The 24639-nt window shown below is 45.2% G+C and overlaps 1 protein-coding gene across 3 annotated transcripts in view; it reads left to right on the top strand.

Moving 5' to 3' along the window:
• MTHFD1L (methylenetetrahydrofolate dehydrogenase (NADP+ dependent) 1 like) overlaps nt 1-24639 on the top strand; it is a 191134-nt gene that overhangs the window by 121583 nt on the left and 44912 nt on the right. For all 3 annotated transcript variants that reach the window (XM_070603316.1, XM_070603318.1, XM_070603317.1), the window contains exons 22-26: nt 357-398; nt 1203-1303; nt 1834-2011; nt 19196-19303; nt 21359-21511. In XM_070603316.1, coding sequence (XP_070459417.1) covers nt 357-398; nt 1203-1303; nt 1834-2011; nt 19196-19303; nt 21359-21511 — 582 coding nt within the window. The remainder of the gene's footprint in view (nt 1-356; nt 399-1202; nt 1304-1833; nt 2012-19195; nt 19304-21358; nt 21512-24639) is intronic.

Genomic DNA, 24639 nt, shown 5'->3' with positions numbered 1-24639 from the left:
TTTAATCATTTACAGATTACACTTTATGCTGAGATAATGGGCAACAGTATGAAAGGTCATAATATTGGGTCAAATTAGAGTCACCTGAGGAGTTTTTAAATCTTACTGGTCCTGGGTCCCCCTCCCAGAAGCCCCAGTGTAATTGGTCTGGGTGGGGCCCAGGCCCCAGTGTTTGGTGAAATCTTCCCACAAGACTTTATGTTCGGCCGGGGCTGCCAGTTCCGTTTAGAGGAAACAAAGTGTGCTTTTAAATGTACCTTCCCCCAAAGCGACCATGATTTGTTTGTCCTTCAGATCTGTATCAATTAGAGTAAGCATTTTAATCCGATTATTCTTAATTTTGTCTCTTGTCTCAGGTAACTGCTGGCATCCCTCTGAAGAGAGAATATACAGAGGAGGTAAGAGTGGCTGTTTAAAAGGCTAATGTGAAGAATCATTCCGTTCCGGTTAACCACTGGCTTGCAGTTGATTCTCAATCAGTGAATGCGTCCTAGACCCGTGGCCTCTTAGTGCTTTTCCAAAAACCCAAGAGGGAACGGGTCGGGGGAAGAGATGAGATCCGTTCCGTGAACTCTTCGATCTTGAGAAATGGTGGATGCAGGCTTTCTGTGCGGTCCCCACGCCCTGGGCAGCCATCAGAGCGGGAGCTCAAAGTGTCCAGCACAGAAACAAACATGAGGCTTATTCCCACGTGTTCTTTTGATATGGAAAAAGCTGACCTTGGAGGATACACAATTGGCTTTATGACTTGCTGAGGCTACCCGACTGCTTTCTGTAAACAGACTTCGATTTACTGGCAGCAGTACCTCTTGCCTCCTACAGGTGGCACCAGGGACTGGAGCAGAGCGTAGCTGGACAGCGCTGCTCGCCCTCCCTGGGCCTCGTGCCTTCCTGTCCATCAGCCTTCAGAGCGTGGGCACCTCGCTTATGTGCTGGCCGACAGTCAGCAGCAGAAATAGCTGCCTGGCTCAAAACCCAAATATGCCAAGGGACCCAGAATAATCTTAGAAATGATTTCGAAAATGAGCCTCCTCCCTCTGCAGCCATCTTTCTTGGAGGAGAAAGTGATTTATAGTCTTCTTTCATAGCTCCTAGGACAGTAAAGTGAGCAAAGACGGAAGCAATACCCGCCCGAGTGGGCCTGCCAGTTTCCTTTGGCCGGTTTGGTGGGAGGAGATCCATGGGGTCTGGTTTTCTTGCAGAACATCCCGCTGGTGGCAGACGGCTGCTGTAACCTTCAGAAGCAGATTCAGATCACTCAGCTCTTTGGGGTTCCAGTTGTTGTGGCCCTCAATGTCTTTAAGTAAGTTAAGCCCCCTGCTTTAAATGCGGCCATTTCACTGGGCCACCCTGTGAACTGTATTTGTGTCTCGTGGCTGTTTGGTCTTTCTCTGCTTCATCTCAAAGTATACAGAAATACTCAGCTCTTTCTGTTTGTTTGGTTGGTTTGATTTAGATTGGTTTCATTGTAGCTAAAGTGTTCTCAAATGTTATTAGGGAGATGAAATCTATATAGTCAGTTACCATTTCTTTGGCTTTTTTTTTTTTTAATCCCACCCAGCATTTCTGTCTGAAAGACTGGATGATCAAAGAGAAACCTTATGGAATTTTCTCGATAAAACCCTTAACAACTTGAAATATTTGCGTCCTGTGAGAGGATTTTTTTCCCATGCTTTTCTTTAAGTCTGATTTATTTAAACACAATGTAACCACTTTTGATGTTTAGAATATATTCAGTGTTAAGGAGCAAAGTTCTGGAGAAGCAGCTAGTCTTTCTTGAAAAACATCACTAAATGAATACAGATGCAAAACCACAAACGCTTTCATCACTAGGACCGACACCCGTGCTGAGATAGACTTGGTGTGTGAGCTCGCGAAGCGGGCTGGTGCCTTTGATGCGGTCCCCTGCTATCACTGGTCGGTTGGCGGAAAAGGGTCGGTGGACCTGGCTCGGGCTGTGAGAGAAGCCGCAAGTGAAGGAAGTCGTTTCCAGTTCCTTTATGATGTTCAGGTAAGATCCAACAACAAGGATAATGGTGGCTAATATGTCTTGCACCTTAACTGTGCGCCAGGCCAGTGCTGAGAGCTTTGCATAGACTGTTCCATTTTGTCATCACAGCAACCATGCAGATAAGAAACCTACAGGTAGGGCCGGCCCAGTGGGGCAGCGGTTAAGTTTGCATGTTCCGCTTGAGTGGCCCAGGGTTCGTCGGTTCGGATCCCGGGTGCAGACATGGCACCAGTTGGCAAGCCATGCTGTGGTAGGCATCCCACACATAAAGTAGAGGAAGATGGGCACGGATGTTAGCTCAGGGCCAGTCTTCCTCAGCAAAAAGAGGAGGATTGGCAGCAGATGTTATCTCAGGGTTAATCTTCCTCAAAAAAAGAAAGAAAACTAAAGGTGAAAGAGGTTATAAGTCATCTGACAGGGTCGCCCTGCCAAGGGCAGACCCCCCCAAATCCTTGTCCAAAAGCCTGTGCTCTTGAAGGCTATATGCTCTACTTCCAGATAGCAGGCCTCAGGGAGAGAGGTTTTGGAAAACAGAATTCAACAGCTAACATGCAGGATTTGCACAAGAACAAGACTTTTGAGCAATTTCGTAAGGCTTGTGAAATCATGGGCAGTATTTTCCTTGTCCATTTCTGCTATAGCTCTTTTTGTTGTTGTTGTTGTTGTTGAGGAAGATCAGCCCTGAGCTAACATCTGCTGCCAATCCTCCTCTTTTTGCTGAGGAAGACTGGCCCTGAGCTAACATCCGTGCCCATCTTCCTCTACTTTATATGTGAGACGCCTACCACAGCATGGCTTGCCAAGAGGTGCCATGTCCACACCCGGGATCCAAACTGGCGAACCCCGGGCCGCTGAAGCAGAATGTGGGAACTTAACCACTGTGCCACTGGGCCAGCCGCTGCTATAGCTCTTTTCTCTCATTGTGCTTTAATTTTTAATTGTGATACAATACACATAACAGAAAATGTACCGTCTTAACCATTTTAAGTGCGCGGTTCAGTGGTGCTAACCGCATTCACGCTGTTGTGCAATCTCCGTAGCGCTTTTCACCGTGCAAAATTAAAACTCTGTACCCATTAAACAACGGCTCCCCATTCTCCTCTTCTCAGCCCCTGGCCACCCCATTCTACTTTCTGTCTCTGTCAGTCTACTTGAAATATCTCATATACGTGAAACCATACCCTATGTGTCTTTTTGTGACCGGCTGATTCACTGTCTCAGTCTTTTCAGGCTGCCGTAACAATACCATAGGCCAGGTGGCTTATAAACGACAGAAATTTATTTCTCACAGTTTTGGTGGCTGGGAAGTCCAAGATCAAGGCACCGGCAGATTCGGTGTCGGGTGAGGAACCACTTCCTGGTTCGTAGACGGCTGTCTTCTCACTGTGTCCTCACAAGGTGGAAGAGGAAGGGGTCTCTGTAGGGTCTTTTATACGAACACTAATCGCATTCCTGAGGGCTCTGCCCTCATGACCTTCTCCCCGCCCCCAGAGGCCCCACCTCCTAGTACCGTCCCTTGGGGATCAGGCTCGACATAGGAATTTGGGGGGACACAAACGTTCAGTCTGTAGCTTTCACTTAGCATGATGTCCTCAAGATTCATCCGTGTTATTGCATATGTCAGAACTCCCTTCCTTTTTAAGGCTGAATCATAGTGCATTGTATGTATAGACCACATTTTGTTTATCCATTCACCTGTGGATGTCCACTTGGGTTACTTCCACCTTTTAGCTATTGTAAATAATGCTGCTGTGAACACGTGTGTAAAAATACCTCTTTGAGACCCTGCTTTCAGTTATTTGGGGTATATACCCAGAGATGGAGTTGCTGGGTTGTCTAGTATATTTTTACGCGTATCTGGATAATGAGTCTTCAGTCAGAAAATCTGAACTTCCCAGGACCTCACTCTTCCTCGCCGTTTATCCTGGCAGCCGCCTGACCGTCTCTGTTCTGAATTTTGTGGTCCAGCTCTAGCTGTCGGATCGTCCTCATAGGGAGCATGCTCAGCCTTCAAGCCGATAGCTGGTCTCCCATTCCTCCTCCCTCGCAGATTCTCTTGGTCTGTGTCTCAGATGTCACAGACAGCAACATCCCTCCTCTTTTCTGTCCCGATGCAAAACCCGGCCGCATCAGTGAAGAGAGGGGCTTAGCAGCAGCATCTCTAAGTCGACAGTTGCTTCCGCAGGAGCGTGATGATGCTAACTTATTGCTAGGACTCCCGCTTAAGGAGGGCTTTTTGCGCCAGCCACATGGGCACTTTGCACACGTTAACTTCTTCCTAACATGCTTGCAGGAACTGGTGATACCCACCCATTTTTACAGATAAGAAAAGTAAAGCACAAAGAGATTAAGTAAGCTGCCCACACAGTGTCCCGTAGCCAGAAAGAGTCAGAGCTGGGAGAGTATCTAGAATGATGGAGGTCACCGTCCTGCTCTGTTCTTCAGAATTCAGTACTGTGTTCAAAAGCAGGGGTGGGGGTGGGGATACCCCTTAAAGGGGCAGTAACTGCTGACCTGCTTGAAGAGGAAGGACGACAGTGGAATGAATGCGTGCCAAATGGTTGTGGAAGGAAGGACTTCAGGAATGAATTGGGATGGTTTGCCCAGAACAGGCTGGTCTTATTGAAAGGCCATTTTATGAATGAGAGACTAGAATGTTCTGGGTTACAGAGGTGGTGGAGATCCATGGGAGAGGCGACTTGGTTTCAACGTAAAGAAAAACGTTCTAATCAGAGCTGTGAGTTCTCTGATCCTGGAGATGTTAAGCATAGGATCGATGTCACCTGCAGTGGGCACATCAGGGCAAGTGAAGCCAACTCCAATGGCAGTTGGCCCAGGCGATCCTGGATTCCTGGCTGGGCCTGGTTGCCCGGGAGAGCCTTGCCGGGGTGTCTACAGCACCTAGCATGGCCCATGGCCGATTTACACAAGCCACTGTCAGGAGACTCCCTCTCTCCCGCCTGCTCTGAGTGCCTCTGACCACCGCCATCTGATCGCGGACCTCCCACTCTGAGTGGCAAAGGCAGTCTTTTTAATGAATGATTCACAAAGTGCGGCTGTCTTCAAGGAAACCATCCCAGGTGAAGAGAAGGTCAGTAAACAGCAGAAACGTTTCTGAGTTACGCTGTCTCAGACACGCACTAACCCTAAGATGAACCCCTTTCCTTTCCACCGATATTTTAAATTTTTTTTTTTTTTTCAGAATTCCCATTCTTCATGCAGATAATGCTGTTAAAACGTTTGCTCTCTTGTGAAAGGGGAAAATGTTATAATAATGTGGTCTAACATCCTACATCTGATAGCTGGCCTCAAGGCCAGGATTCTTGCCTCCTTTGCCAACATTCTCCTCTCCCTTTTTTCAAAACACAGAAATTAGGTTGGAGCTGCGTAATTGTTTATTAGATAATCAGCGTGTCAGCCTTTTGCTGCGTGACGGTTTATGCAAAGAGCTCTTGTTGCTTCTTGCTCGCTAGTGCTGCCTCCATAATGGCTGTGTTCCTCACGCTGGCAAGACGATGTTAGATAATATAGGACCGTTTACAGTGTTGTTAACGGTATAGAAATCTGAATTCACTGGTGTAGTCATAACCAAGCTCAAACGTTTTTTCCCTGATTTCTTGCATGTTCAGTGTAGGTGAACCTTTACAAAGTAAGTAATGGTTTTCTTGAAACCCTTTTTATTCCCTTTCTTTTTTTTCCCCCACAACCAAGCCTTTGGTGCTTTGCAGCTGGATGGATGTGGGGTTGCCCTCTAGGAAAAAAGGAGTGATAAAATGGTTTTGGATAAATCGCCCGGCCGCTTTTGCTCCTCACTGCAAACTGGGCTTCTCTGTGCCTTTTGCTGACTCCTCAGCTCTGTTCCACCAAGAATGTGTTTACTCCAGGATCGATGGCGTCTTATTCCCTGCCCCACCCCCGCCCCAGTCTTGTGTTGCAGAAGAAAGACACCTGAGCTCATCTGGGGGAATTTGAATAGGAGCACAGGGCCTGATTGCTTTTGTGTGGGGAGTTGAAATTGTCTCCAAACCACAAAAGGGAAGAGGGACAGCTAGAGAAGATGCTGTGAGGCGACACAGCTCAGAGGGTGCGAGGCTTCATGAAGATGAGCTCGTAGTTAAAGTGAGAAGCAAGCTGCTGTCTTGGCAGCCTGTGCTGAACTTTATAGAAGATTGAGGTAAGCGGCCCCTGTTCTCTAGAGAACAGTTCTGCACCTGTCTTACCAGAACAGCTTCTAATTGAAGAGTAGGCAGCTTTTGATGATGGTACTGGAGGCAGCTCTGATTAACTCAGAATAATAATTCGAAAATTATGGAATAAAATACAGTGGCCTAATTGCTCAAAGGTGGTTTATCATGTGAGAATTAATGTATTTAAACTTGAAATAGTGCATCAATTCCCCTCAGCCCTTTAGGATGATCACAGTCCCTTTAAGAAGTTGTTAAAAGTGCCCCACAAAATCATCTTCTCTTTGACTTTTTCTTTTCTAAATTTTTTCCTTTTTTTTTTTCTTTTTTTTTTTTGCTGAGGAAGATTTGCCCTGAGCTAATATCTATTGCCAGTCTTCCAATTTTTGCTTGAGGAAGATTTGCCCTGAACTATCATCTGTGCTAGTCTTGCTCTGCTTTGTATGTGGGAGGCCACCACAGCATGGCTGATGAGTGGTGTAGGTCCGCACTGGGGATCCAAACCCACAAACCTAGGCCGCCGAAGTGGAGGGTGCTGAACTTAACCACTAGGCCACTGGGCTTGCCTGTCTAATTTTACTTTTGACAATTATATCTTTACGGTTAACTAGTATATCTCCATATTTGCAAGCATGCAGGAAAATGTACAGCTGAAAGAAAAACTAGACTGTTTACACTTGATTAGCTAATAAATCCCTCGCCCATGCATTCTTTCAGGCCTACCTCGCCCTGTCCCATGGGTATGCATGATAGATGCAGAAACAGAAGCTCAGAGAAGGTGAGGGTCCTGCCCCCGAACAAATGGACACTCGATGGAAGAAGTAATATATTGTAGTGAAATGGGTAAAGCTTTGGGGTCATGTGGGATTGAGTTCAAATCTCGACCAGGCCTCCTACTACGGATATAAATTTGGGCAAGTTAGCTAATTTCTCAAAGTCTCAGCTTCTTTATCTATAGAATAGTGTCTGATATTAACACCAACTCCACTTGGTTGCTGTGAGGATCCAGTGAAATGTGTCGGAGTAAAATGCTGGAACATAGGAAGCTGGCGATCAACGTCGGCTCTTCCTCCTGTCACGTTCACTCCAGGAGGAGAAAGGGCTTCCTGAGTCGACCTTCGAGAATTGTGTTGGAGCTCACAGTCGCTGTGTCAGGCTCTGGGGTTGGTTTCCTGTTCAAGTAGATTAAAACCAGGAATGAGAAGCCAAGGCTCCCAGTGCACCAAGAAAGAAGGGCACCAGCAGATTAAACCAAGACGTCTAGCATTCCTTCTCAGTTAGAAGTAGGAGCCATTTGTGATATAAGAAAAAGTTTGTCATGGGGCCGGCCCAGTGGCACAGTGATTAAGTGTGCATGTTCTGCTTCGGTGGCCTGGGGTTTGCTGGTTCGGATCCCAGGTGCGGACATGGCACCGCTTGGCAGGCCATGCTGTGGCAGGCCTCCCACATGTAAAGTAGAGGAAGATGGGCACAGATGTTAGCTCAGGGCCAGTGTTCCTCAGCAAAAAGAGGAACATTGGCAGCAGATGTTAGCTCAAGGCTAATCTTCCTCAAAAAAAAAAACAAAAAGAAAAGAAAAAATCTGTCGCTTTTGTGAAGGATGTGTGGCACTGAGAGTCACCTTGCAAATCGGAGTCTGAATATTGTTTGTTAAATTAGGAGTTAAGGTTGAAAATCATCTGCGTGTCTGTCTGTATCCTTCCTCTCACCCTGCAGTCATTTCGAGGTGTAATTTTGATAGCAAGACAGGAGAGTGTTTGTTTTTATTAAGAGTCTTTCCTGTTCTTTGTGGGGAGCCCTTCTCTTGATCACAGCGGGGCTGGATGGAGAGAGATCAAAACAGAGCAGGAAGACTCAGCCCGGCCACAGCCGGCATGGCCGATTTCTGCACGGCGCACTTTCCCTGCCCAGATGGTTAGCACTGCTGGTCTGTTTAAGTCAGGGCTGGTCTAGGGGCTTTTGTTTTGTGTTTTGGCTGGTCATCGAGAAATTGTGTTATATTTCCCTCGGATTCAAACGTGAACATATGCCGGTTGGTGGTGGGGTTTTTGAGTTATCCCTTAACTGGACTCTGAGCATCTGCAACCACAGCCTCAAATTTTAAATAAATCAATAAAGATGCAAAGATGCATACATATAAATACTTGTATATATAAAAATAGTGTTTTTTAAATTGTGGTAAAAAAAAATCTACGTAATATGAAATCTCCCATTTTAGCCATTTTTAAGTGTACGGTTCCATGGCGTTAAGTACATTCACACTGTGTATATAGTTTTCACTGTAGAATTTAAAAACTTACAATGATATTTATGCACATCTCTGTATGTCTTTTATATTCCACAGTGATTGTGAAAAAGTGCTCCAAGGAGAAGGGGCATCCTTTCTTATCCTTGTGTCTTATCCTTGTTGCCCTTGTGTCTGTACTGCTGTCTCCTACTCAGGGCCTTTGGCCTCTTCCAGCTCTTTCCTTCCTGTCTTCAGACTTGCCCTTGGTCTGCCTGTTCCCGCTGACCCTTTCTTCAGCTCACTCGTTTCCCCTTTCCATGCAGTGGAATCTTTGGAGTGTTCCATAGAAAGATGCTCTTTGCATTTTCCAGTCAGTTAAGCATCCATTCAGAAATTCGTTTCTCTTCCCTACGCTCTTTCCTCTTCTGCTTTCTTATTTATGATTGAGCTCTGGTCCTCCAACCTGAACTGCCTCCAGCCCTTCATCAGCCTCTTCACCCCTGGCCTTCTTTCCGTGATTCAGCTCCAGATTCCCACATTGCCTCCCTTGACCATGCCACATCCTTCTACAGACACACCTCAGGTCTCTATGGAAACTAGATTCTTCTCCAACACTGGCTTCTGGGTTTTCTGTCAAGTCTCCTTTGGCCTGCAGAATAACACTTACCTCCTCAGCCTATGGGCTCCCTCACTCATCGGTGTTTCTAAGGTCTCATCAGATCTGAACCTGTTGTTAGAAGCAGCCCAACTTTCTCAACACATCCTTCTCAGCCCTGTGTGACGCTGTCACAGCATGTCCCAGCTTTGTTAGCTTGATGCTAGAAATAGCTCCTGATGAGAAAGATGCCGTGGTCTATATCTGTGTCACTTGTGCATCTCACAAGGATTCCTATCATTTCATTTAAATGCTTTCTTCAAGCATGAAAAATGAAATGTCACTATGATGGAAGTTTCTAAACAGGCGTTATTTTATCTAGAATATGGACCAATCGAGAAAGACTGAAGGATGTAAAATGAACTGTCTGAGTCCTACCACGTGTTGTCCACTCACCTTCTACCACCACTCCATCCATCCCCTCGCCTTTCTGGCCTGAATTCTGGTGACATGAGACCATTGTGTAGGGACGGTATCCATTTTCTCAACCTAAAAAGCAAGCACTTAAGGAACATTATTTAAATATTATCACAGATGCTCTCATTAAAGGTACGGCATATAATAGACCCTTGAAAAGGTAAAACTATAACCTTAGGATTTGGGAGAAAAAAAACACTCAAAACAGCACAGCTTCCAGTCACCCCAGGATCTGAGAGGTTGGGGATTTGTTTTAGTAATAATTTTTATGAGAAAATGATTTCTTTATCCTTTCTTGTAGGTAGTTGACTTCTCTCTTGAGTGAGACTTTTAGTCTTAGCCCTGGATTTTTTTGGAAGCTCATCTTGAGTAGATCGGTGAGGGGGCTGTGACTCATGTTGTACAATCAAGAAAAAGAGCCAGGGGCCAGCCCAGTGGTGCAGGGGTCAAGTTCACACGTTCTGCTTCTTGGTGGCCCAGTGCTCACCAGTTCGGATCCCAGGTGTTGACATGGCACCGCTTGGCAAAAGCCATGCTGTGGTAGGTGTCCCACATATAAAGTGGAGGAAGATGGGCACAGATGTTAGCTCAGGGCCAGTCTTCCTCAGCAAAAAGAGGAGGATTGGCAGATGTTAGCTCAGGGCTAATCTTCCTCAAAAAAAAAAAAAAGAGAAAAAGAGCCACTTATAAAAGAAGTGGGAGGAGGGAAACTCCTTGCATGTGAAAATAGAGCCCAGACTGTGCCTGTGTTCATTCATATTGGACTTTTATAAGTAAGGTTTGTGGAAAGAGGAACAGATATGTTATAAAAATACATGTTATTGGGCTAATTGTTACCTATCAACTAATAGCTATTATCAGGTAGTAGGCCCAGTGGAGTGCTCAGGACACCGTCAGCCCTTTCCCCTCAGCTGGGTGAGAAGAGACCATTACAGTCACCTGCTCCTGGATGTCTCTTTCCTTTGACATCGCTGGGGTGTTCTGTTTGGGAGTGTAAATGAGGTCACCCTTGTGAATTCCTTATCGCCATCACTTCACATGGACAAAGGCACGTTTTCTGGCAGTGAACGTTGTTTCCTTTCCCAGGGCCCAGCTATCTCCACCGCACGTCCCGGTCGCCTTGGGAGGGTGAGAGTCCTCTGAGTCTCCTGGTTAAGCTGTGCTCGGGGCCAGCGAGCCCACGGGGAGAGCCGCTCGGTGAGCCGGCTCAGGGAAGCCGGCACGGACACCTTTGGTGGCTCAGATGTGCTGGTTTCAGCCAAGAACATGCTTTGTGTCAGAGATGCAAGGGTCTGTGTTCTCAGTGACGACACAGAGCCGCTCCCGTGACCCCAGGGTGTGCTGTAATGACTGCTTGCACCTTTCGTGTGCTCGGTATAAACGAACATCGACAGTTTCATGTTATGTTTTTATCTGAAGTGCAGGAAAGGCTATTTACCAAATTGCACTCGATCTCCTAAAATTCATGCTTCATTTAAAATACAAAGTACAAATTGTGATCATTCCTGGGTGGCCAGAGACTGCTATTCAACTTAAAGTTTCTGAATTGATCCTTCTCTTTAAATGTTTTATGGGCATTGGAATACATTTCGCCGATATCCCAACATAGGAACGTTTGACTTGTGTGAATTCCACTCTCTGGCATTGGTGAAACGGAGGACAGTGTAGTTTTCACTCAGGTGGCCGCTGAAGAAACAGCAGCGAGTTCAACACTTCAGCAGCCGTGGGCTCAAGAGACAGCAGAGTGTTGACGGTAGAGCACCGTGTAGTGTGTTCACGCGGCTTCCAAGAGACCCTCACGGGGCTGACCTAGAACCTGCCCTCCATGTGAGATGAGATCCCACTGTGTTCTCGTCTTCATACTTCCTTAGCTTCTTCAGTTGGAACAGCTTCATTTTTAACTTCTGTTCTATTTCCCTTTATTTGTGTCCATTTTCTTCTCAAAAAGTAATTTGAAAATTTAAGTAGCCGCTTTTCTGGAATTTGTAGATCAATTTTATTCCACTAAAAAGCAAATCTTGGAGCAGGCCCCGTGGCATAGTGGTTGACTTCAGCACGCTCTGCTCAGGCCCAGGTTCTCGGGTTCAGGTTGCAGGTGCAGACCTGCTCCACTCATCAACCATGCTGTGGAGGCATATCACATACAAAGTGGAGGAAGATTGGCACAGATGTTAGCTCAGGGCTAATCTTCCTCAGCAAGGGGGAAAAAAAAAGCAAGCAAGACATAAGTAATTTATTTTAATAATTCCAGTGAGCTTTTCAGACCTTTTCAAAAAAGATATGCCATCTAACTTTGAGTAACTCAGCTTCTGTGAGCCTGGATTGGCACATCTACAAAATGAATATAATGAAGCATGAAGGCCACCACATCCTCCAGCTTACCTTTCTGATGTCACCCAGCAAGAGTTTATGGTGTGAGCTCCATGTAAGACTGTACAAAAGTGTAACAATTGGTCATGGTTATTTTCTAGACCTGTGCGGCCCAGTAGGGTAGCCAATGGTCACAGGTGGCTATGTAAATTTAAATTAACTAAAATTAAGAATTCATTTCCTCTGTTGTACTGGTCGCGTTTCAAATACTAACAGCCAAGTGAGGCTAGCGGCTACTGGACTAGAAAGCACAGATAGAGAACATTTCCGTCATCACAGAAAGTTTCTGTTGGACTGCTCTGTTCTAGAATATTTCCGTCTCCTAAGTGTGCATTTAAGAGATCTGGGAGGGAATTGATGTAGAATATGTTCAGTAGTCATTCAAAAATGATCAAAGGTCCTATTGTAGACTCCAGGCTTTGAAAAGGAGCTTTATGAATATGTTAGGTGGTTGTGACCGATACAAAAAGAAGAGCCACTATTCCCAGAATAAGCCTTGCCTTCGCCGCCATTCACACCTCGACTTGTCCCTGTCTCTTTCTGTGGAATAATCTTTCCCTTCATTGCTTGTTAAAATCTTTTGCGTCCTTCAAGCACCTTCAAGGTCCTTTTTACATCTTGCCAGCTTTTGCTGGCTTCTTTGCCTCCCCCTGATCTCTAATCTCCTGACGTTAATAGCAACATCTACGCGGAGCCTTTATCACACAGACTGTTCTGTCGCACTTGGCTCTTGTGTCATTGTCCCCACTCCATCAGGAGTTCTTGGTACACAAAGCCCCTCAAGTTCTTTGCACGCCATGACAACTTGAAAGCACTTGCCGTAGATAGTTATTTATTCATTCAGCAGATGTGTTGGGAATGCCTACTGTGTGCAAGCCACTCTCCTAGACGGAGGGGCTATGAGGATGAAAGATGTGGTGAAGAAATGAATGAGTAAATATTTACAGAGCCTGGGGAAAGCCGGGGATGATTAATGTTTAAACACTCATCATTTATTTTACCATTTTATTTGTTTTATAAAAACTATCGTCTACCACAGAGCAGTGCAAGTGAATAATATCAAGTTCAGGTCAAGATCACTGGGCTAAGACCGGCTTTTCTTTTTGCTTTAAAGATTATACTTCTCTCTGAAATCAAGCAGAGAAACGGCAGGATGTTCCTTGCCTGCTGACACAGCATAAATAGATCATCTGCCGTGGCAGCTACCTTATCAGGGCAGTTGTAGTTTATATTAAACCCAAGAGATATGTTTACTGAGATATTCTTTTTCTTTATTTGCTTGTACGTTTGAGTGAGAAAAAAAAGTTGTACTAGGAGTCTCGAGAGAACTCTGGTCTTGGGATTTTTTGCTATGTGAGCTGAATCACTTTATTTATTCAGCCTGGGCTCCAGGACCGTCACACCCAAGGTGTCGATGGTGCATTCTCTTAGACACATCGGACGGTATCATGCACGTCGGAGCCGTTGGGGAACGCCTTCATCTTCTCCAGGCATGGCGAGGCTGGGCCTGGGGCATCAGAGTGCAGAATTCTGGGGAAGCACGCAGCTCAGGCACTGAGGATGAGGAGGAGAAGCAAGGCGTCCCAGCTGGGACTCACTCACACTGCTGGCCCCTTCCTGCTTTCCTCCCCTGCCGTCAGTTTGGGTCATCTGCCATGCGAGTAGTTGTAGTTTTCCTACAGGAAATAAAACCACAACTACACAGCTTACAAAGTCAGCCTGGCACATGCTTGACATTCCCCAAACACTTTCAAATAAACCTTCGAACGGAAGGCAGTTTAGCTGTTGACAAAAAATATGTATTTCCTTAGGCCCAAAAGAATTGAAAGCTGGGTCTCGAAGAGCTGTTTGTCCCCCTCTGCACACAGCAGCATTATTCTCAACAGCCAAAAGGGGGAAACAAGCCAAGTGTCCATTGACGGAGGAATGGATAACAAAGAAGTTGATAAAAAATGAGATATTAGCCTTAAAAAGAAAGGAAATTCAGACACCTGCTACAACACGGAGGAACCTTGAGGTTTGTGCTGAATGAAATAAACCAAATGCAGAAGGACAAATACCGTATGATTCCACTTACCTGAGGTAGCTGGAGTAGTCAAATTCAGAGACAGAAAGTGGAAGGGTGGGTGCCAGGGCTGAGGGGAGGCGGGCGGGGGCGTTAGTGTTTAATGGGGACACAGTTTCAGTTTTGAAAAATGAAGAGACTTCTGGAGATTAGTTTCACAACAACGTGAAGGTACTTAACAATACAGAACTGTCGACTTCAAAATGGTTAAGATGGTAAATTTTGGGCGATGTGTGTTTTACCACAATTAAAAATTAAATATATATTTCTTGAAATGAAATATTTTCGTGTTTAAAAACTAATAATAAATCAGGTAAATACCCACTCACACTAATTCCTTCACTAGTCATCCATTTACTATTAGCTTGTTCACATGTGAGTTTTTCTTCAATTATTATCTTTTTTAAAGCTTTTTTCCCCCTTTTTTTGGTGAGGAGGATTGGCCCTGAGCTAACCTCTCTTGCCAATGTCCCTCTTTATTTTTTTTTCCTCCCCAGAGCCCCAGTACACAGTTATATGTCCTAGTTGTAAATCGTTCTAGTTCTTGCATGTAGGATGCTGCCGCAAGATGGCTTGACGAACACTGGGTTCGCTCCCAGGATCCGAACCGGTGAACCCCCAGCCGCCAAAGTGGAGCACATGAACTTAACCACTCGGCCATGGGGCCGGCCCCTAATTATTATCTTAAGACAAGAGTCACACTCACTGACTTTATTTCCAAATCATAATCTAGAGTTCAGTGAATAGTGCGTTTTGTTCATTAAATATGTTATGAATAGTAATATCTGTTTTGTTGTCGTTTTGTTTCCCTTCCAGAGAAAGCATAATTCTTTTAGTCAACCCCATTGCCCTCACTCCGTAATAATAACATCACTTTAGTTTTGTGTAGCGTGACCTTTTCAACACGCTTTCTCTGCATCTCCTCGGTGCTTGCAGTAAAATGACGTGCAGTAGAATATTCGCATCCCCGTCTTAGGGATGAGGAAACAAATTGAGAGAGGATACATGACTTAACCAGCTCTTAGAAGGGGCCGTGGTCTTTCCTGGCCCTCCTGCCCCACAGCAGCCACCCAGCTTGCTGTAGTGCCCGTGAAGGGCTGGAATGGCTACAGTGGGGGAGGCACAGGCGGAGACTGGATGCGATGGGGACGCTGCCTCTTTCCCAGGACCTGCTGTTACACTGCCTGGGGAACATAGTACCCTGAGACAAAGCACAGTTCCCCTGACAGAGTGTGGTCATTGGGCTTGCTGTGTGGGTGCTAGAAATATCTTCCAGCGTCCTATTAACTTTTATTTCTTAAAAAGGGTTGCTGTTTGCGAGACATTTATTGACCAACGGAGGAGATCACATTACTTAAGTGCAGTGTCGACAGCAAGCACTTCGGTGCCCATCACCGTATTATGCTGACGAGTGACATCTAAGATTCCCGTAGGAAGGCCCCTCTCGCTGATGTCTTCGGCACGTCACTTCCTGAACTCTCTTACACTCTTTTGTCACTGTTGCACCACGTGGAATCCTTGTTTAGTCAACAGGAAATTCAGAAATGCTCGTTCATTTGTTGAACTGTATGTTGGGGGGTCTACTCTGTACCCCCAGGGGCCGTGTTGTATCACACCTCGGGGTGAACGAGAGGAGGGCCTTGACCTCTGAGGGTTTACAGGCCGGTCTTTGTTCTTCAGCTGATAGCACTGTGGGATCTTTTACATTGGAAGTTCCCCTCGAGGTTGTCTCGCTGGCTGGCCCGGCACTCAGGCACTGCACTCAGGCAGCAATTCTTTCTACGGTGTTCCCAGCATCCTCCTTGGCGTATACTGAACTCTACTGGAATGGACAAGGCACTATTTAGTGGGGCAACTCTGGTTATTATAGCTTTTCCTTGACTATTAGGCTGAAAATTACTTCCTTCTCATTCTGTCCTTGCTTCACATTCCGCCTCCCGGGAAAGCAACGATCATCTCTTTCTAGAGCTGTTCCTTCCAGAGATGGAGGTTCTTCTCCAATTTCTCCTATGGCACAGTTTACAAAAGGCCTCTTGCCGTTCTGTAGGTTTCAGTGTCAGAGTTTGACCCTGGACTGTTACCATTTGAGGGCCATCCGTGCACCCCAAGATAGCATGAGCTTTGCCGGCCACCACCCACTGCAGGCCCAGTTGAACCTCTGCTCCTCTGTCACACCTGGGTAAGAGCATCACAGGAGCATCTGGACAGCAAAGAAGGGAGGGATGCCTCCACGTGCTCGAGGAGGATGGGCGAAGGCTTCCTGGGGAAGCTGGCCTGTGAGGTCCATCATAGAGAGCTCGGGGAGCATTAGCAGACGTTGATCTTTGAAGATTACAGGGAGAGAGGCTCTATGTGCAGGGCCCAGAAGAAAGAAGACAGAAGAAAACATTAAGATGCAGGACTCATCCAGTGATGCTTCAGAGCACATGCTGTGCAGATGCTTCGGTGTCAGAACCAGATTTTGTTCTCAGTAGGCCCTGGGAAGCTGAAGGTTTTTGAGTTTGTCTTACTTGGGTCCGTTTTAGGAAGGTTAGACCTGCAGTAGAGTGGAGGGTGTATTCAAAGTGAAGAGACCAGTTAGGAAGCTCTCACAGCAGGCCAGACCATTAGCATCTCAACCAAGAGCACTTAGAAGGACTTAGAAGCATGTTTTTCCCTACATCCTCACCTACACTTGATATTCTCATACTTTTTAGTTTTGCAATCTAATGGATGTGGATTGGTTTTGCATCATTTTAATTTGCCTTTCCTTGATTACTAATGAGATGGAACCTTTCTCTTTCTTTCTTTTTTTTTTCTTTTGGTGAGGAAGATTGTCCCTGAGCTAACATCTGTTGCCAATCTTCCACTTTTTGCTTGAGGAAGATTCCACTTTTTGTCCACAAGCAAAAAGTGGAAGATTGGCCCTGGGCTAACATCCATGCCAGTCTTCCTCTATTTTGTACGTGGGACGCCACCACAGCATGGCTTGATGAGCAGTGTGTAAGTCTATGCCCGGGATCTGAACCTATGAACCCCAGGCTGCCAAAGGGCAGCATACAAACTTAACCACTACGCCACTGGGCTGAGATGGGGCCTTTTTTGATATGGTTAGTAGTCACTCCTTTTGCCCAGTATTAAATATCGGTTTGTCTTTTTCTTGATTTGCAGGAGGTTTTTTACTCCTTCTAGTAACGAATCTTTTGACGTTTAAATATTTGTATGTATCTTCTCCCAGATTGTTCTAATGTTTGACCTCTTTATACAAGAAGCTTTAAATTTTGATGTCGTTGAATCTATAAGTCATTTCCTTCCGGGTGTATCCTGTTGTTACCTTGTTCAAGAAATCCTTCTGTACCTCAAGATCATAAAGAGACTTCCCAATGTCTTCTTCCAGTATTTGGAGAGTTAACTTTGAAGGTGGTGCCTTTGTCCCGTGTTGGCTTTACTGGGGACCTGGTGTGAGGAAGGAATCTCATTTTACTTCTCTCCAGCCGAAAGTCACTGGATAGTCTGCCTTTCCTCATTTTGTGCCCTTTTTACTATGTGCTGTCCCACACCTGCTGAGATATCCTCCTGGCTTCTTTCTTATCTGTTATTGATTAATTTGCCTAGTCCTGGGCCAATACCACATGGAATTAATTAGCATAATTTTGTAGAGTGATTGATACCTGGTAAGGCAAGTCCTGTGTCTTTGTTCTTTTGGTCTCGCTTATTTTTAAAGTTATCGCACCTATTTATGCCATTCCTCTTCGTTAGGAATTTTGGAATTGGTTAGCCAAGTAACGAAAGTGCTCTTGGGATTTTTATTGGAATAGCGTTGGACTAACAGAGGGAACTGACATCTGTACGATATTGATTCTCCTCATCCATGAACAAAGTATCTCTCTCCGTGGAGTCAGACCCTCTTTTATGTCCTTCAATGAAAGGTTATAATGACTTGCACGTTCATTTCTTTTTTATTTGTTGAAACATCCGATATTTAAATTCCAGACCACAGAACAACTCTACAGTAGTAAAAACCAGTAATGAAAAACACATTTTAAAGCAGTTTGGGATTCTGTCAGATTGGGAGGATGGGGCTAGTTTTTATTTTCTCCTGTTGGATAACGCTCTTTCCTGTATGTATCAACAGTCATTCATACAAATGTACCATCTGCCATTGCCCCCAAAGTCTGTGAGGCACCACGAGAGACTTCTGCCCCTTGGTCGATGTCCATTCCATCACTGGGCACTTGGTCCAGCAGCTGTTCACCCAACAGTAAATCCACTAATGCATTACACCTATGTATTTTCTACCCACAGTAAAATTATAAACAATTTTGTCAAATGCTTTGCTTACATTAAGAATCACTTTATCTATGGCATATTCCTTTCCCAATGAACCATTCTTGTTTTTTAAGATCACTCTTGGGGCTGGCCCCCTGGCCGAGTGATTAAGTTCGCACGCTCCGCTGCAGGTGGCCCAGTGTTTCGTTGGTTCGAATCCTGGGCGCGGACATGGTGCTGCTCATCAAACCACGCTGAGGCAGCATCCCACATGCCACAACTAGAAGGACCCACAACCAAGAATATACAACTTTGGGGAGAAAAAGAAAAAAATAAAATCTTTAAAAAAAAAAAAAAGATCATTCTTAGTATTTTACCAGCGATGTGCGTTAGGTTTTCCATCTAGCATTATGGAAGATTTTTCATCTCCCCGCACACACTTATTTGCCCGTATCTAATCTTCTTGGATTTTTCCCATTCTCCATGATTCCGCAGAATCTGCTAAAGTGACACTAGATTCAACCTCTGATTTTCTAATAAAGCGATTGATCACATCATTTATATTAAAATCTCAACCCATTCCTGCTCACAGAAAGTATACCTGTTCTTTAGTATTGTTGCGTTCTCTGTCATGTCACCTGAATTGAGACTCACTTTAAAATCAGCTCTAAGTATTTAGTTAGGCGACTCTTGTTCTGACTTATCAGACCATTAAAAAGCATAGTACATACTACATCCTTTAAAACAATGCAGTGGATAAAAATGATTAACTAAATAAGCTGATGCTGAAATGGCTGAACATGTAAGGCTTCTTACATGCCAGTTCATCTCTGATCTGAACATTTCATACTCAAAGGGTGACAGAAGGAGAAAAGACTGTTGGCTTCAAATGCCACGGTTGCTGTAGAAGGAATCTGGTAGAGAATTTTAAGCATTTACAGAAAGTCCCACTGAGCTTTTTCTTAATTCTTTCACCAGAATAAAGTTAACGATTCTGTTGTCATTTGTGTTTCTCCAGCTTCCAATTGTAGAAAAGATAAGAACCATCGCCCAGGCTGTGTACGGAGCCAAAGATATTGAACTCTCTCCTGAGGCACAAGCCAAAATAGAGCGTTACACGCTACAGGTAAAAGTTCTACTTTTATGAAAAAATCCACCTTAGACTCTTGCAGTGCTCACCTTGGCTTGAGGATGGGCATATGTCTCACCCACTGAACTTGGCTTAATCCACGTTACAGTCTACAGAGATGGAACTAATATCCTTGGGTGGAGCGTTATGGTGAGGGTGGATACCCTCTGATATATACGTCATTGACTTCTGTGGTTATAAATGTGTCTAACGGGGGTAGTATCCGTGTTTTCTGTGGTGTGCGATCTTCAGTTCCTCCTGCTCAGCCAGAAACATTGAAATGTCGTTGGATGTGTGGCTGTGGGGTCAGATTTGGATGATCTGTAGTGTTTCCCCTTCATTGCAGGCTCTTACTGCCTTAAAAATGTCAGGATGGTGCCAGGTTAGGGGTGCTGCAAATAGGGGTGTGGCATACAAAGGTGGGGACATTTGGTGTTCTTTTTCATCGGCTTGGGGCTGAGGTTGACCACTAAGGCCAAAGGCTCCATCATCTTCTGCCACTAGAGCATGACAAAGGCAAGTTGGCACCAGCTGTGAGTCAGCACCTTGAGTCTAGTCCTATAATGGTCACGTCTAGTGGACTCCATGGCAGCCTGTTCAGCCACCCGTACGTCTCCAGTGACGCATCCACTTTGCTGTGATAAGATAGAGGGATCGGTAGATAGATCAAAGCACTTCAAGAGCTTGCTGGCAGAAGCGCTTCATGATGAGTATCATTGATCTATATCTTTTTTAATTCCCCAACTCCTAAATCCTGTTTATAAATCATAGTTAATATATACTTTTTAAATATAGCCAGTGTCAACCAGTGTATTCTCCCAGGCTTAGTAAGATAGCAACTCATTTTTTCTTCGAATTTTCCAGGTATGCTCTTGGCTTGTGCTTTAAAAAAAACATAAATGCTTCCCAAACATTGCTGTGTACACTGGCACTTGTCTGCAGTGAAATTTTCACTCATGTGCAATGAAATGAGTAAAATAAGGTCACTGTCATGGGTTTTTTTTCCCCAGGAAAAGTTCTTTCTTTTGTGAAGGAATATAGTGATGGTATATGGCATATTGGGTTATTTTTTTAAATATCTGACAAAATATTAAATTGGCAAACTGACATCAGTTCATAGGTATTATTTTGATATTTGACAGATCTCCGAAACCCAGAATTTGGGGCACCGCTTCTGCAGAGCAATTGTGATTGTCCCCCAGCAGAGTTCTGATCAGTATATATAAGCATTTCAAACAGAAAAGTGCCCCACCCCCCAGCTGATAAGACTCTAAAATCTTCCAGATAGTTGTAAGTTGAGTCATAAGAAATTCTGCATGGGTTACCTCTGAAGATCGAATTCCTCTTCTCTGTCTGCGAAGAGAATGTTCCTTTAAAGTTACATGTCAAGTATGTGGTCGCCATTAATTAGCAAAGTTTCTAAAGGGGTACTGTGGAGCCTTTAATCGGAACCAGGCTGTGAGGACACTGTCCTTTTTGTGGGACACTGCATGTGACTTCCTGCCCTTTCACCTTTGGAACTCTGGGTCAGGCATCGCCTTTGGTCCTCAAAAATAAGAGGCTTAAATAGTGACCTCATCTTAGTTCATAGAATGTAATCACAGATCAAATAGCCATGATTCATAAACCAACACAAAGGGACCCTTTGCTTCCTGCCGGCCTTCCCGAATGAGCCAACAACGTGACTAAAAGCCTCATTCCGGAGCCTTTCTCCAGATTACCTTTCTGAGTCCCGGATATTAATATCCTTGGAAAGTGGTTTCTACAGCTGCTGCTGCTGCTGCTTTGCCTGAAAATAGCTCACTTTCCCCCCAAACACGCCTTCCCTTAAAGAGACTTCTCCAAAATAAATAATAGACCCGCTCGACCTGCCAAGTGGTGATCACATGGAGATGAGGTTTTGTCCCATCTTCTTGCTTGGTGAACAGGTTGTAACAAGCACCTACTGTGTGCCTGGGTCTGCGCCTCGGGGATTGTATGATGTGCAAGTTAAACAAATCCAGGAGACTCGCATTTATGCTCAACGAACACGTTTCCTTTGCTTTCTTACAGGGGTTTGGAAATTTGCCCATCTGCATGGCGAAGACCCACCTTTCTCTGTCTCACCAGCCTGACAAGAAAGGTGTACCCAAGGATTTCATTCTACCCATTAGTGACGTCCGGGCCAGCATCGGCGCTGGGTTCATTTACCCTTTGGTTGGAACGGTGAGTGAGTAACATTCTCCAGGTCCTCCCCCGGTCTGTGTTGTCATGATGCCTAAAATCCTTACGCTCTGCCAACGCTTTGCAAATCAGATATTGGGAAGGTAATGGACGATATTTGCTATTTTTCTAAACACTCTCTTCCTCTGTGAAAGGCATATCTGCCATTGTGGTTTGGATTTTTCTCTTTTTTTAGATCGTGTGTTCAGGATCCGTCGAGTCATAAAACTGATTCCCCTTGTAGCACACGGAAGAGAATAACTTGGGAGAAGTCAGGCTGCTATTTCAATGGTTGGATGGCTTAGTATAGAGCTTCTGGACCTTTTTCTCATCGGTGCACGCAAAACGATGAGATTTTATGGCAGCGGGATAAATGGAGGGGACTACTCAGATCAGACAGGACAAGCCCAGACCCTCAAGGGCCGGAGAAATCAGTGTCTCACTCTCTGCCCCCTCTCTCAGCACATCAAGTGGGAAGCTCTGCCTTAGAAAATGAGTGAATCCCATGAGTTCTCGTTTTCGACGACACGGCAGTGGGACTCCATTGCTATGGGATGATTATGATCTTATTTCAGGTTCTCTATGGGTGGAGGGGAGATAGCAAAGAAATGAAATTGATCAAAGCACTTAAAATCCACGGTGATGGGCTTCGTACATAAAGTGCTTCATTACAGCCACGCGATGCTGGGGTAGCTTTTCCCTGGTAACCATCAGGGGCCGAAATTGGACTTCTCATCATGGGAATGCTCCGTGGATTAGATTTAGAGCAAAGACGTTCTCCGTCATCATTGATTTCAAATCGATCCACACCCAAACAGGAAACATTATGACAATTTTTAATAAACCATGTGGGCTCTATTGTTATGTAAGCAAGCGATGAATAGGCCAAAAGTCATAACAAGTACAGAATTCTTGCCTTGATATTTACACGTAATATTGGGCAAAACATTTTCAATAAGCATTTTTTGAATTCTTGCTGCAAGTGAGGCCCAGGGATACGAAGAGGAGAAAGTGTGAGGAGTATAGGTTTGAATAGCACAGAAGCATCTAGGACATGAGGTGTTGGCATTCGGAATGCCCTCAGAGCACAGGGGAGGCAACAGCTGGTTCTGCCCAGGGTGGGAGGAGCAGGAGGTGTGTGTAGAAGAGGAGAATCAAGAATGTTTCACAGGGACTGGCCTGGTGGCACAGCAGTTAAGTTCACGCATTCCACTTCAGCAGCCCTGGGTTTGCTGGTTCAGACATGGTACCGCTTGTCACGCCATGCTGTGGTAGGCATCCCACATACAAAGTAGAGGAAGATGGGCACAGATGTTAGCTCAGGGCCAGTCTTCCTCAGCGAAAAGAGAAGGATTGGCAGATGTTAGCTCAGGGCTAATCTTCCTAAAAAAAAAAAAGAATGCTTCATAAAGGGGTCAGCTTTTGACTAGGGAAGTAGAGTGAGTTATGACTCGAAGGCACAGAAGTACATGACGAACCCTGCCCAGGGTGGTCCAGTGTGCCCGGAGTGGGACAGGGGTGAGAAGTGGGATTGGGAAAGCAAGACAAGGCCAAGCTTTAAGAATCTCGGCTGCCATCCTAAGGATCTTGGATTTTATCCCATAGGCACTGGGGAGTCACTCTAGGGTGCTTTTTGTGTTCGTTTGGATTTTTTAAGTTTTTATAATAATAAGAATGTGATGTGATTTGTATTTTTAAAAAATGGCTCTGCAGCAATGTGGAGAATGTTTAGAGGGAAGGGAAGCAGAGCCAGGGAGCCAGCAGCTGAGGCCAGAGGTAGTAAAGGTCGGCTCTGTGGCTGTAGCAGTAAATATGGAGAGAGAGACGAATTTACGCTGTTTTAAAGGTAGCCGTCTACATGTGGAGTTGGTGGGGAGAGAGGCATCTAGCTTGATGCCTCTGCGTGGTGATGCTCTCGGTCGTGGAAGAAACACAGGAGGCAGACTGGCAGAGCCAGAATGAGTCTGGCTTGGGCATAGACAACCAGAAGGGTTAACAGGATATATAAGATAGCCTGTGGCTCTGTTAGAAATACAGACACAGCACTCAGAAGCAAGGAACAGGAAGGGAGAAGACTTTGAGAGTTTGAAGAATACAGTTGAAGGCAGACTTTGGACAAGGGAGGAAACCGGGGTAAGCACAAGGGGAATGAGAAGACAGTAAAGAACGATACTCTCATAACATTGACATTTACGAGTCCCAACCGAGCACCAGGAGCCCTCCTAGGGTCTGGAAGGAGCCATCAGAGGCATGACAGGAGACCTGGGGGTTCCACAGGAGCCGGGCGAGTTCCCGCTTTGGGGAGGGGTGGCAACAATGTTGGTATAAGGAGAGGGGTTCAAGTAAAACAGGTGACGAATGACATTTTGAAAAAGGCACAGCTGAAGGTCAAAAATTCAGATCAGTGGGGGGACTGACTGCCAAGGGGGCACAAGAGAACTTTTGGGGTGATGGAAATACTCTATATTTTGATTGTGGTGGTGGTTCCATGTCTGTATACATTTGTCAAAACTTATAGACGTGCACCCCTAAAGGGAGGGTGAGTTTTATTGAGTGTGATTTGATTATACCTCTGTTAACAAAAACGTGTGCTGAGAAGAGCTTGCTTTCTGTTCCTTAGAATGGCCTCAGCGATGGCAGCCCCGTAGTACTAAGGTCTCCTGGGCTTTAGTGGATGAAGGCCTCTGCTTAGGAGTAAGAGCATGGTCAGGTAGTGCAGACCCAGAGAGCCTGGACCACCGAGAGGGGTGAGGGCCATAAGGGTTCCCAAATGAGCAGGCAACGGTGGGTGTAACTGAGGAGAAAACTAGCCTGCTTCATAATCTCTCCTGTCTTGTGATGGACAGATTCTAAATCCTGCAGTAGTTCACCCAACGAATTCATTCATTCATTCATTCATTCATGCAGCCTGTGTGCATAAGGCACTGTACTCAGTGCTAGGGGAACCCCAAAAGAAAGAAGCTTTCTCCACTTTAGGCAGCTGACAGCTAGTAGAAGTAGATAGAAGTGAATTAACAAAGGAAATGGTTGGGTGTAAAAATTATGGATCAATAAGTGATGCCTTAACTAGTCGCTGAGCATTTAATAGTCATTAAATTAAAAACATAATTTAAAATCTTTGAAGGGGGTCA

This window comes from Equus przewalskii, chromosome 32, assembly GCF_037783145.1.
Source record: "Equus przewalskii isolate Varuska chromosome 32, EquPr2, whole genome shotgun sequence".
Taxonomy (NCBI): domain Eukaryota; kingdom Metazoa; phylum Chordata; class Mammalia; order Perissodactyla; family Equidae; genus Equus; species Equus przewalskii.
This window is presented reverse-complemented; position numbering and strand designations above follow the sequence as displayed.